The sequence below is a fragment of the Anguilla rostrata genome, chromosome 7 (assembly GCF_018555375.3).
Source record: "Anguilla rostrata isolate EN2019 chromosome 7, ASM1855537v3, whole genome shotgun sequence".
NCBI classification, from domain to species: Eukaryota; Metazoa; Chordata; class Actinopteri; order Anguilliformes; family Anguillidae; genus Anguilla; species Anguilla rostrata.
This window is the reverse complement of record NC_057939.1, coordinates 26035638-26049758: the sequence shown is the minus strand read 5'-3', so window position 1 is coordinate 26049758 and position 14121 is coordinate 26035638. Positions and strand designations below refer to the sequence as shown.

The following is a 14121-nucleotide window of genomic DNA, read 5'->3' as shown; positions in this document are numbered from 1 at the left end:
AATTCGGGAGGAGAAAAGATTTGGGCGGAGAACGCATTATTATACACTTTGTTGTGCGTCGCTCTGGATAAGAGCATCTGCCAAATGCCTGTAATGTAATGTAATGTAGAGTGTTGCCAAATATGGTGTTTGTATTCGGCACCAACCCTAGTGCAGGCGCTGTTCATACGGCTGTGAATGCGAAAAGGTGTTTGTGGGGCTTTGATTCTTTTAGCCTGGGTTGCGTAAAAACCCTATGACATCACGGCTTATTAAGCGAAGTAAAGACAGCTTGACGGGAGCTGAACTTTACCGCTGTGTTTCCCTGTTGGTGCCCGGTGTGTTTCAGTAAACAGGGACGCTAAAGATAGGCACTGCTATGGTAATTGGTGCCATAGAATCTCCTGGGACCTGAAGACAAACAGGTGTATAGGCAGGAGGGAGGTGTGTTTGTGTGTGTGTTCATGCAGACGGGGGATATTTTTGCCTGTGTTATTTAAGTGTACATTCACTGTTTCCTCCCTCAAGAAAATGGGAGTTAGAGAACCTAGCTTAAGCTGGCAACCAGCATTTATGTTGATATAGCCTATACAGTTTGCATGCAAGTCATCACCTTGCTATACCAGTATAAGAATGAGAGAAGTGGTTCAACAGAAAAGAACATTTTTTAAAATCAATCTATTTGCTCAGGTGAGCATTATTGCGATTTTAACTTTTTTTCTCGGAAGTAGTAGGGCATACAAATGGTTCATGCAAGAGAGTGAATGAAATTGCATGGTATAGCTGATGCATACATGAGAAGATTCAGAAACCAGCGTTCATCCCCAATGACAGTCTATCATAGTTAAACCATTGAAGGATACCGGCTTATGCGCTCTGAATCATTCCAACATGTTTCATAGTTCATCTGGCCGAAGCACTCGACATGAATCAGCAGAGAAAAGGCGCTATAAGTGGCATTTAAAGGTAAACATGGCAGGTGCGATTAACCTTATCCATCTGTCATTGTAGGACATAGTCCCCTGTCATCCGGCGCGCCTATAAATAAACCTCATTCTAATGAGTAAGGAAGTTGCCTGGTGTTTTTGATGAGTCAGGTGGTCAACACGGCCAGCGAAATGGACACTGCAGAAGAATCGGTGCACAGGTCAGACTTGAAGCGATTTGCATTTAATTCAGGCTCCGTTATTAATCCCCGCTCGAGTCACCCTGTCAAAAAGCGTGACCCTGTGCAGTCTGCTCGTCTGACTGCCAAAAGCCGGGAGGGAAAAGTCGCAACGGCGCCTTCACAGTCGCGTGGGCTGAGGCCAGCTCTTTTAATAGCTCGATTGCGCTTTTAATTGCTATCTTTATGCATCTTTGAGATTTGTTCTTGTTGTAACTACACGCGCTGGGTCAGCGGCTGAACGCGGTAAAGCGCGTAGGAGATCGGGGAGTTAGCGTAATTAGCGTCTCTCGCCTCTAACTGGCCTTGTTGGGCTTGAGCGCCGTGTCTTTCCGTCGGTTTGTTTGGAAAACGAACGAGCTTCCGGCTAACGAGGTCCCAGGAGGCCGCTGGGACGCGTCTCCGCGCCGCTCATTAGCCGTCGAGACTTTGCGGGCAGACGGACTCTCTCGCTGCAGGTAGACCCCCCAAAGATCTGCCGAAGGTGAGCCCGGCACCTCTGGAGGAAAGTGGCTCTAGAATGTTCCCCGGGGTGTCCGTTTTCAGCCGCTGAGGTGCTTTTGTTTGGTACTCATTTCATTTTTCTGCCGCCCGGTCTCGCTCTCGCCAAAGTCGTTCTTGGTGCGTTGCCGGGGATTTAACCGCCACCATAGGGGGATTACATTGTGCCGTTCCATCAAACTTATCGGGGAACGTCCACCCCATCATGCAGTGCTGGAGGTGGACTGGTGGATATACTCCTCTTGTTTATTGTTTTCCGGATGTATTTTTTGCCTTGATTTGAGTAAATACTGTTTTTAATTTTAATTTTTTCACCTCTCTCCCATATCTTAAAAAAGATCTCAGCCAGAGGCAAATGACTTTAATATAATGAGCACACACACACAGTGAGACATTTTGCACCATTTGACCGCTGATAGCAGGTGATAATAAGCAGCAATCACTTCCCTGTTAAATATTTGGTTGTGATGGTGTACCTGTATGTTAATTTGTCTGCAGTGAACAGAGGTTTTGTTGGTTGAATTGTGAATCTCTGCTTTGTGTGTTCTCTTGTTTCAGTGTGCAAAGACCCACCATATAAAGTTGAAGAGTCGGGGTACGCTGGCTTTATCCTGCCCATTGAAGTTTACTTCAAAAACAAGGTAAATGTACTTTAATGCGCCGGCCTCTGGAACAACTCACCCGTTCAAACTGCGTCTTGGCTCATTGAACTTTGTGTGCATTTATTCTGGGTTAAATGCTATCTCATACCTTAGCTACATTTATTGATGTAACCTCAAATCCATTTGCTACTAAAAGCAGTACAGCCTCGCCCTCCCTTTTGTACCAGCTGTGACACTTAACTTTATGTTGTAGGTTTATTTAATGCAGCAGGTCCCAACCCTATTCCTGGAGATCTGCCTTCCTGCAGGTTTTAACTCCAGCCCTAACAAAGCACACTTCATTCAACAGCTAGAGATCTCATAGTAGAATGAGGTGTGTCAAATTGGGGTTGAAATGAATTCCTAAAGGATGGTAGATCTCCAGGAACTGGCTTTTTTTACCGCTGGTTGTAACTCTAATTTGGCATTCTCTTTAAGGTATTCCTTTTTCATACGATCTTTTTAAGCCTTTCTGTAAAGCCTATCCTGGAAAATTGGAGTACCTGGGGGAGTCATGATTTGTGTAATGAAAAGCTTATTGTTATCGGTGAATAGACTGTGCCATAATTTGCTAATATGCTAATACAGTATGTTAAGTTAATGTGTGGCATGAATGAAGCATTTTGGGGGAGCCCAAAATGGGTATTTGAATTGCCAAATGTACTTGACTGTGCTTGCTGATGAATGTTGACTCAAGTCCCCTGTTTGATCCCTTTTTGAAAGCTTCACTAAGACAGGGCCGGGCGGGTGCCATGTAATAACAATTGAAGCCTGCGGTGTCTTTGTATTTTTAAGCATGAAAAATGGCCCTCGTTTCTCATAGCAGTCAATGATAAAGAGGTGGCAATTAATTCCTTTTCATACTGTATTCTGTAGTGTGTGTGTGTGCGTGCGCGCGTACGTGTTTGTGTGTGTGCGCGTGTGCGCGTGTGCGCGTGTGTGCGTGCGCGCGTACGTGTTGTCGTGGCGTGGTGTGTGCGTGGTGCTGGTGCGTGTGTGCGTGCGTGCGTGTGTCGTGCGTCGTGTGTGCGTGCGGTGTGTGCGTGGCGTGCGTGTGTGTGCTGTGTGTGCGTGTGTGGTGTCGTGTGCGTGTGCGTGCTGTGCGGTGTGCGTGCGTGTGTGTGTGGCTGCGGTGTGTGTGTGTGTGTGTGTGTGTGTGGTGTGTGTGTGTGTGTGGTGCGTGTGTGTGTGTGTGTGTGTGCGGTGGTGTGCGTGTGTGTGTGTGTGCGTGTGTGTGTGTGTGCGTGTTTGACGGCTTCCCCTGCATTCCCACCAGGAAGAACCTAAGAAAGTGCGCTTTGACTACGACCTGTTCCTGCACCTGGAAGGCCACCCGCCTGTCAATCACCTGCGCTGCGAGAAGCTGACCTTCAACAACCCCACCGACGAGTTCCGCAGGAAGCTGCTGAAGGCTGGGGGGGTACGCTGGAGGGGGGGTACGCTGGAGGTGGGGTTTGGGCACGGTCTGGGTGGGGCCAGAATGGGCGAAAGGGACTATCTACCTGATTTTAGCGACAGAAGACTTGGGTATGACAAAAACACGTGAGGTTCTCGTAAAATGCGCAAAGTGCACGACCCATGCAAAACACGTTGCACACATCGAGAGCCTGCGCACTCTGGTGGCTGATAGCAGGAGAGAATGTTCTGGAATATAGTGAAACGCCAGTGGCTACAGAGACATTTAGGGAATGAAAGGGAACATTTACTGATTTAGTCGGGAAAAGACTCTGTTGAATGCATTTGCAGGGGCAGGCAGAGTTGCTAAGAGACACTGAATGGGCGGGGTCTAGTTAGGGAGGTGTGGGGAAGGGAGTGCAAGGATATTTGTTGGGACAGTGGAGTTATGGGGGTGGGGTAGTGGTGGTTGTGCCAGACAGCACCCCCCCCGCCCCCAACCTCCTTTCAGTGCACAAAGAAAGTGAGGATGTTCTCCTCAGAAAGCACAGGTGAACAAACACTCATAACCCCCGCCCCCCAGACACCCAGCGTGGGTTTTATTCCCGCTAAACCTCTTTCATACAACTGCAGCCACCATCACCAAACAGGCTTAATGGAATTACAGCTCCCAATAAGCAACTTTACCGCTTAAGGAGCTTTGGGACATTTACCACTAGACTGTCCTTGGACCAGTGACTGGGGCCCTTTGCAGTTGTTTTAGTGTCGTCCTGTTTTGGTCTTTCCAAATGAACATACTTGCATTATGCTCTCTCCTGCGTTATTTTGAATTGACTTAAGCCAACACGGGAGAAAAGAAGAACCAGTAAGAGTTGAAAGCACCTTTTGTGCCTTGTTTTTTTAGGAGTGATACCGAGCTTTTTGTAATTTATATACTTTTCTCAAATGCGTTTTTGATTCACCTGCCGTCTCAGCTCCGTTCCGCAATGGAGGTTCCCGTCATTGAATCACTGGCTTTTATTTGAACGAATAAGGAGAACCTTTAAACCTGACTATCACAAGTACAATGCGTCGTCCTCTCATTATGTACAATAGCTGCGTTTGAGTTGCGATGGCTCAGTTCAATGGCACACTACACTCTGTTCACTTTGGGGGTTGAGAGGTCTTCCCCTAATTAACTAACTGATGGTCTGGGTCAAATAAAGAATGATTTGTCTTAAAAAATCACTTTTGAAAAATATCTTCAAAGGAGTTCCTGCATCTTTAGCTGTGTGCGTGCGTGGCTGTGTGCGAGTGTGCTTTGCATCTGTGTGGCTGCGTGCGCTCATTTGTCCGTGTGTCTTTGTGTCACCCGTGCACATGCACTTATCCTAAATCGTTTCCTCATGTCTCCTCAACAGCAAAGAGATCCACATAAGAGAAGTACAGAAGACTCTAAAGTAAGAAATGAAACCTGCTCCTCCGATGTTTATTTCTGTTTGAAAGGAGAGTAATTCACTTGGGTCCTTCAAACATTGTTTATTTAGATTTTAAGGTAGATCTTTTTAAAGTCTGCTTTCTGTGTAGGATAATCCGAAATGTGGGAATTCGCGGGAAAATCGTCAGGCAAACATTTGCTGAATGAAATGCATGTATTCTGAATAACGGTATACTAAAAAGCAAGTTGTATAGTTTTTTCCTTTTTCCGTTGGGGCACTTGGCTCACATTTACAGATTCTGCAGCTGTACTGAATTATTATTTTTTTTAATAATAAAAAAAGCTAAGAAATCACCTCGTTTGACACTTAGAGGATGTCAAAATATCCTACGCCCTCCTCTTTCTGCACGTTAAGAAATCATCACTCTTCCAGGGGCACGTTTTCCCCTGTTCACTTTAAGAGAATTGCATGACTTTCCCAGTATTAAGTAGAGCCTCGGGTAGCTCTGATGCATCTTTTAAATTGCGTCCAAGTGTTGATCAGGAACATGCTGCCTCTGAGTCAGCTTCATTCCTACATCATCACTCAGTCAGCTTCATGTTTAAGCTGTGAAGACGCTGCAAGATGTAAAGATTTACATTCCATTGCCTACTTTATTCTTTTGTGGATTTTAGTCTCTGCGACTCTGACTATTGGTCGGCTGTGGTTGTTTTGATATTACTGTAATTTTTTGCTTTGCGTATTTGAGATTGCATGTCCAGAGAAGGGTACTGGAAGGGACATTTCCGTGAGCCTTTGTCTAAGCATTCTTGGCTGTATTTTCCCCAACACAAATGCTACAGTCAAATACCATTTTGAAATTTTCAATAAAAAAAAAAATTTAAAAAAGAACTCTGTGCGAGGCGTAGCAGGTTGTGTGTGCGGGGGATGGATAATAAAAACATCACCCAAAGCACTCCGATTACAGAAATGAGCAATTTGAATTTGGATTAAATCTGGGGATTTCAACAGGTCGTACCTTAATCCATTAGTCCCGCTGCTGGTGTTGTGAAAACAAGAGATTACTGGCGGCCCTTCATTGTGGATCCCAAAAAAAAAAAGAAAAAGCAAAGCATTGAAAGCTGATATTCCATTTTAAATGGATTCCTAATGCCGCTCATATTCCACTGTTTATTTCTGCTCTTTCAACGCAACTGCGGGGCACTTACCCAGCTTTGCATTTGAATTGGCTTACTGCAAACGGGTGAAAAAAACATTTGAGAATAATAAAACCTTATGTATGTTTTCCCCTCCCCTGTTCTATCCCTTATTTATTTCCCAACAACTTTTAACATTCTGTTGTCGTTTGCATACCCCGTGTAATGGTGGCTTAATGTATAACTACTCATTTGGCGCTGTGTGTGTTAAATGTATTCCACAATCGAGTTCCCTGCGTAATACCTTTCCTGAAATACTTGGCACAGCAGGTATCTGCTGGTGTTCTGGTTCACCAGTCTTAAAGAGGGTGGTGTTGAAACATGCTGAGGGTGGGGGAGGGGTGGGTGTTTTTTTTTTTGGTTTTTTTTCCCCTCTCTGTCTCAAAGCTGACCCGGCTCTTACCTGTTCTCCAGGTGATGGTAATGCAGGAGGGATCCACGTCCTTGTTCGGGCAGCATCTGAAGCTGCCCACCCTCCCCAGCAGCTCTCTGACGCTCACCTTCTCCGACGCCAAGAAGAGCAAGTCGTCCCTGGGGTCAAAGGTCGGTGGGGATTCCCAGGTACAGCCTTGGACGGAATTAACCCTTAAAGGCACCTGGTTTCAGAATAATCCTTAGTTCAAAGCGACACAGTAATCCCCCTCTGTATTTGACCGCTTCAGATGTTGAGGGTATTTTTTCAGAGCTTGATGTTCAACCCTTGTTTAACCCATTTTTATTTTTTTTTTTTGCTTTAAACTGCTTGGTGTGCAGATTTTCTCATTACGTTGTCAAGTTCAGATGCTTCTGTCTTGAAGTGGAGGGGGGGTTATGTTATAAATTATCTATAATACAATTTGTATACATTAAGTAAAATTGGAAAGGCTCCAAGGTTGCTGAGTTACAAAGTCGGTTTTTATTTCTCTGACTTAAAAAGGACACGGCTGTTTTATTATTCTTTGAGATTTGTTGTAGGGAAGTTTTCTGACCTTTCCACCTGTTGAGCAGATGAAACTGCCCTCGATGGGTTTTGAAATGTGTTTATTGTAGTTGTCACGGAGTTGCGCATGTCTAAAATGGACGCGCTGCTGCCTTTGTTATTTTTAGTCTTAAGTGGTGCTGCGGTGCATGCTGGTCCCAAGACCGTCGGAGAGAGAGGCCGGGGTCACAAATGGTCCCGCTGCACATGGAAACGGTTTCGAATCCAAACAGGCGGTATTCGTGATGGATTACCGGCTGGGCAGAGGTCGGACAGACAAAGCGTTTCCCCGCTCGCAAAATCCATCATCATCTTCACGCGTGTAAAATTGCGATCAGCGCATTGTCTTATCTTTCTTTTTTTTCTGCCAAGTAATGGAGTTTCGGGGCATGTTTCAGTGTGGCTGGATTCTGCGTGACAGATTGCTGGGGAGATTTTGTGTCTCTCTGGCTTTCCTGCTTCTCGTTGTGATAGTCGATCCTGTAAAACAAACCGCCAGACAAATGTATTTTTTCTTAAAAATATGTATTTTTCTCCCCAAGCCCTCCGTTTTTTTACATTCATTTTTTAATATAAGTTCGATGCCCAATGTGTGGCTGAACATGTCCTGTTACATTTGGAATGTAATTTAATGATTATGCGCAACACCCACAGACCTGAATGTCCCTGTTAGTTCTGTTCTTGTGACCCACTAATACCGACGCTTGGCCTGCCCACTGGTCAGGGGAAGTTTAGCGTAGCATGGTGGACTGTACCATGTAAGGGACATGGGGGGGAGAGCCACTGATGAGGCGGGAGTGGGGTGGGGGGAGAGAGACCCCCCCACCAGTCTCCCCCAAAAGAGTGATGGGGGGGGTCATTCATTGCTCAGTTATCATTACGCATTTCTAAAATGTTAAAATAGACACAAGGCACCACCTTTTTTGAACCAGGGATTATTTTTTGTTGTTCTTGATCCTGTATTTAAAGGAATGGGTACAAGGGCCACCTTTCTGAATTGTCCCATACATATGCATGTGAAGCAACACGGAGTTGACAGCTTTGCGGCTTGTCCAGGGCCTGCTAATTGCTGCACATCTGTGTTGAGGCGGTCGCCACAGCTGGGACCCCCTGGCACAAGTTGAACCGGCCTTTAGAAGCCTGGCGTGGGGACGGACTGCTTAGCCAGCCCCGTTCTGTCCGTCTGAAAGAAGTGCCGGCTTTGTGTCGAAAGGTCCTGGGGTCAGTAGCACAAGACAAAACACAGGTCTCTCTCTCTCTCTCTCTGTCTCGCTCTCTCTCTGTCGGTAGTTTAAGCAGGTTGTAACTGGCCCCATGTCTAGACTGCTTAATGGCTTCACTGCATTGATGACATATTGGCAAGGGCAAGCAGCCATAATCCTGGGGTGTGCAGGGGGTGGAGGGACACAAACTACCCTGACGTTGAAGGTCAAAATGCCCTCGTCTGTCTGTGAATCCTGTAGCCGCTCGTCCACCAGTCGCATGCGAGTCTACCCTCTTCTCCTCCTTTTCGCTTCTCTGTTTCCTCCTCTGTTTCCTCCTCTGTTACCTTTTTTTCCGGATATTTCTGCGGCAGTGCTTCTTACCTCTGCCCTTAGAGAGTTGCAGGATTGGTTTGTTTTTCATCGCTTAATTGATCAATTTCATGCCTTGATTGCCTAGTAACCTTGCCTCACCTAGTTTCTTGGGTGTGAATTATATATATATTTTTTCCCCTGCTACCCTGCAGCTCTCCAAGCGTAAGCGGGAATACCGCTGTTACTCAGGGAAGACATGTCTCCTCTGGGTCTTAAAGTGTTCTCATATTCACTCCCAGTCCAGGCTGTAGCAGGAGGACATGGTTTTTTTTTGGCTGGTTAAACCCGTGAGAGTGTCTGATATCTGCAAGCGCCCGGTCCGCCTTGATCCCCAGCCTCCAGTGTGACCGACCAATTAGAAACCCCGCCCTCCTCCTTATGGTTCTTCAGGTGAAATCCAGAAACCTCCTGCAAAGTCAGGGGCAGCCCCAGTGAGTCTATAGCTATGGGATGGTTTGCCATGGTTGAATCGTGGACTAGATTGTGCGCGGTACACAAGGAGAGTTGTGGTTTCTCCACTGAGCTGAGCTAAGGACTGTCAGCAAACCCCCCCCGAGCCCCACCAAGGAGACCGATTGTACTCTCGCTGCTTCTCGAAGGGTGATGTCACCGTGTGTGGTTGGCGTTTGCTCACATAGTCCCCCCCCTCCCCCACGCCCCTGTCTCTGAACATTTGCTCCGGGTTTGTATTGGTTGTACCATGGGGCTGGAATATAGCTGTGAGCAGATTGCCCTCAGGGTGGTAAACTTCTAAGGAGCCTTTCCAAATCAAAGGGCCTATAATCTCTATAATCTCTTAAACCTCAGTAACATAATCTTCAGTTGTGCTAGCCTCCAGTCACTGTGCCCTGGTAATCATGGCCATCTGTATAATGTGACACACAATTTTTTATTTACTGCTAAGCCAGAAGTGGGTTTTTTTTTGGTTTAACAGTTTTGCCCAGGAATACAGTGGTGTACGAATAAGCCTTTTTTTTTTAAGGTTTTTCTAGGTCTTATTAATGCACCTGAATCCCCTATTTACTTTCCATGTCTCAGGTAAACTGTAACTCCGGTAACGTTCACTGTAGAACACACCTTAATGCCTGACTTTTAATCATGGAGGTGGCACACATTTAAGACTAAGGATGTGCTGATAATTTAAGCTTACCTTTATTAAATAAAGTCCCCTTTATCACCATCACGTTACACGGCTCAGGAAATGCTTGGTCTGAAAGGTTTAGTTGTTTGTTTTTTAACCGCTTGGTGATTTCTCTGCAGGATGGGTCGAGGAGCAGCAGCAGCTCTCTCAACACCGCCAGCGCCATCAGCGGCGGCGGTGGGGGCTCCTCCAAGCTTCACAAGCCGAAGGACCACAAAGACAGAACTGCAAAAGACTCGAAGGAGCATAAAAGTGCCTTTAAAGACAGTGCCCGAGACCCCGGCAAGCCTTCCAAAGATTCCTCCAAGAAACCCAAAGAGAACCAGCCGGCCCGGGACGAACGGTCCATCCCCAAGATGGGCTTCAAGGAACCCAAGGCCCTGTCCAAGGAACACAAGTCCGAGGGGCCCGTCAATCACGGGGCAGGGGCGGGACCTGGGGGGTCCAAAGCCCCCGGCAAGAGGCCGCCCGTTGGTGACGGCGAGGAGCACGTGACCAAAAAGAGGAAGAAGGGCTTTCCCGAGGCGCCCGCGAAACCCGCGTCCGGCCCCGCCTCCTCGCCACCTCATCACCACTCGGATAAAAAAACCACGCGGGATAGGCCGCCCATCCGGCCCGCGAAGCTGAAGGTGGACAGCGAGCCGGCGGCGGGCCGGAAGCCTCCCGCCCTCCCGCCGTTGCGTGACCTCGTCGTCGACTCCAACGACTCGGACGCGGAGGACAACATGTCCAACAAATCAGAGGTGTGTGCGACTGCCGGGTGTGGGGGCGTGTTGGGGGGGGGAGGAGTGAAGAATGAGCTTTTTTTATGGCTTTCTCTTTGTACACGTTGTAATGTCTGCTGTCATTTTTTAATTTGCTCTTGTAGTAGTAGTATAATTTTATAGTAGCTTAGTAGTAATATGGTTATAGCAATGTAATAAGTGTTGGTCTTTTTTGTTCATTAACTTATTGGTTCTTTGTGAGGGGTTATGCCATTGGTCTGTGACGAGTGTGGCGAGGGGTAGAACTGCGCTTGTAACGAGTCAGGTCGATTCGGTAAGGACACTGCGTTGACTTGAGCAGGTACTTAACTGCTTTGCTTCAGTATATATCCAGCTGTATAAATGGATACAATGTAAAAATGCTATGTAAAAAGTTGTGTAAGTCGCTCTGGATAAGAGCGTCTGCTAAATGCCTGTAATGTAATGTAATGTAATGTAATGTTTTATTAATCAGCTGAATACACTTATCGCTTGCATAAGTTCCTCTGGATGCAATTGTGTGCAGTGTGAAAGTAATGTAATTAGCTGATGGTGCCAATTGTTGGTTGATCAGCTCCTGGTTATGAAAAAAGCCTACTGTGGCTTCTGTGGTCTGCTGCATTTGTTGTTCCTTATAGTGGCAATGGTGCCCTCCCCTTTGAGTTGCTCTGAACAAGCATGTCTGCCAAGAGCCGATAATGTGATGTAATGTGATCTAGCTGCCCGCTGGAGCGTTTGCCAACGTCCCGCTTTGTGTATTCGGTTCTAACGAGCGCTGGCAATCCTCGCTATTCTGGAATTGTTTTCGAGCGCAGGTCCAGTGATCTGAGGCGTGTGGTTTGGGAGGGAACCTGCAATTCTCACGGCTCGATGAGCCGCAGATTTTATCATTTACGTTCGTGAAAGGTTCAGATCGAATGACTGAAGGTGAAGGGAGAAATGACGTTTAGCGGTTTTGGTACATCTGCCTCCCCTCCCCCCCCCCGCTGCCTGCGTTGGCCCACGCTGAGCCGCGCTTCGCTGGCTGCCGGCTGCCGCGTGCGGGTCGGGGGCGGGGTTTTGAGGCTTTTCCTCCGCTCGGGGGAGCGTGGCCACAGGAAGAGCCGAGCGTCAGAGCGTTCCCAAACATCCCGTGCTTTCGGCGGTAGCTCGGGAAGTCCCGGCGACGCTCGCCCCCGCACGCCGCCGCCGCCGCCGTCATCTCTCTCAGCGGGACGGGAGCGGCGCTGACTGGCTCTCGGCATGCTGGGAGCTCCACGCGTGACTGCGAGAGCGGCTCGGGGAGCTCGGCGAGCGACTGCCGCTGGGGCGCTGGGTAGCTTTCTGCACGCTGGGAGCTCCCCGCACGACTGCGCACAGCAACCCAGAGCTCACTGCGATCGCCACGGTTACTCGCTCTGTTTACAGACATGGCGTGTCCGTGCTCACTGTGCGCAAATGCGCCGTGTCTTTTCCCTTGAGTACACAACTCAGAAGTTATTTTTTACAAAAACTGTCAAATTATCTGTTGTTGTTGTTGTTGTAGTTGTACTACTTTTGTTTGAACCCAAGAATTGGGGAATTTGTTTATCACCAACTTCAGTTGAGTAACACAGCAAACGGGATGCATGAAGCTGATGAGTTGCCTTTAGCTGAAAGGACTGTTTGATTAGAAAAATCTAACACATGAGGAGTTTTCATATGTTGCTCATGAGTTTTAAAATTGCCACCTTGGGGAAATAAGCAAAAAAAAACCTCTTCGCTGAAAATTCACCTGGCACGTGCTCCTCAGTGTGTGATGCTGAAAGGGAGTGCCAGTTTGAAAAGTTTGAAAAGCGATTAAAAATAAGGAAACAGAAAATAGCGAATATCCCTCAAATGCCTTTGGGAACGTCTCCGGAAGTTTCCTTTCCCCACTATTTTACAGTAAATTGGTGGTGTTTATGTGGTGTGCAGCATGTGAAATGATCCGTCTGTTTGTCTCTGCAATGCTTCATTTAAAATGGAGAAATACTGGTACTCTCTCCCCATACCGGCTCTGTTGAAACCACTAAACCCTTATATGTGGCGGAAGCGGGTGAAGAAAACCTGGGGTGTTCCTTTTAGAAGTTCCCGAGGGGGGGATGGCGGTTTGGCCAGGGTGTTTCTGTGTGAGAATGTATAAATGATACCCCTGCTGTCTTGAAAATGGTGTTGGAATCTAATGGAGGTCAGTCTAGTTGGGTAGTCTTTGCAGACTAACCTGCCGTTTGCTAACATCAGAATAGCATCATTGTGAACTAGGCCTTGTGCTGAGTGTACTCTAAGTGTTATTGCGTGCTTGAGTTTAGTGTTTCTACTGTGGAACTTTATGCTGTGCTTGCTAATATTATACCAACTTTATATGAACTATTTGAGCATTTTTGGGAAAAAATATTGACCAATTAAGTGACTTGCTGGAAAGACTATTGGAAAAACCTGATAATGTTTATTTACCTAATCTTTGTGTTGGGAAACGGATGTATGTTAGGGTTGTTTGTGCAAGTAGACATTATGCAGTAATGGATGACAGTAAACATTTGAAATCCCTTAAGTTTTACAGGAACTCAAAGCCAGAAGTACCGCAGGCACCCCTGGCTTTGAGTTCCTGTTATAACTGTGCAGTGTGGCTGTGTGCGACTCTAAGGCTCGATTTGATATGATCCAGAACCCAGGGAGAGTGGGTCTTACAACACCAAAAATGGGCAGAGCAGCCAAACGAACCAACCATTGACCATTAAAGAGTTTTAATAAAGCTCAGTGTTGCATGCTTGTGAAAATTTTTAATTTAAAAATGTACATTTTTTTTAAAGAACTCTTACTAGCTTGTGCACATGCTTGGGCACAGAGTTATGGGTAATCTCCAGTGGATTTTGAGACTGGAAATCAGACATTTCCTGGGCGGGCGGCCTTCTTAAACACAGGGCCGTGGGGCGGGGCTTCTTGTTCCCCATTTCCGCGACGGCGGAAGACCCCGCGCGAGCTCTGGGGCGCACGGCGGCCGTAAAAGTGCGGGCGTGGATTTGGAAGCCCACCTCAGGGCTTCAGTTGCCAACCTCCTGTGCTGTCGCAGGGTTGCCAGGTCTCACAATTTCCCAGACAGAAAAAGAGGAGGAGGGGAAAGAAAGAAAGGTGGTTGGGGGGAAATGCACACAAAGAACGGAGGGTGTTTTATTAGTAGGAAAGCAAGCAGGCGAGGGCGATTTATAGCTTTATGGCTGAGAAAGAGAATGAGTCTGGAAGGGTAGGGGGGGTGGGGGGTTCGGGGGTGGGGGAGGAACGCCATGAATAGCTGAGGATTTCCCTTTAATCTTGAGCCCCATAAAGAGAGGGGGGAGAGACGCACTTGCGTTTATGACAATGCGTTTAATTATCCTTTTTTTTTTGTAAACTCCCTCCCCGCCGTAGCT

At 47.1% G+C, this 14121-nt stretch overlaps 1 protein-coding gene across 4 annotated transcripts in view; it reads left to right on the top strand.

Moving 5' to 3' along the window:
- Positions 1-14121, top strand: part of mllt3 (MLLT3 super elongation complex subunit) — a 75870-nt gene that overhangs the window by 38958 nt on the left and 22791 nt on the right. For 2 of the 4 annotated variants that reach the window (XM_064343940.1, XM_064343938.1), the window contains exons 3-7: positions 2204-2286; positions 3563-3706; positions 5082-5120; positions 6710-6856; positions 10091-10714. In XM_064343940.1, coding sequence (XP_064200010.1) covers positions 2204-2286; positions 3563-3706; positions 5082-5120; positions 6710-6856; positions 10091-10714 — 1037 coding nt within the window. The remainder of the gene's footprint in view (positions 1-2203; positions 2287-3562; positions 3707-5081; positions 5121-6709; positions 6857-10090; positions 10715-14121) is intronic. The other 2 variants (XM_064343939.1, XM_064343941.1) reach the window with 2 other exon arrangements.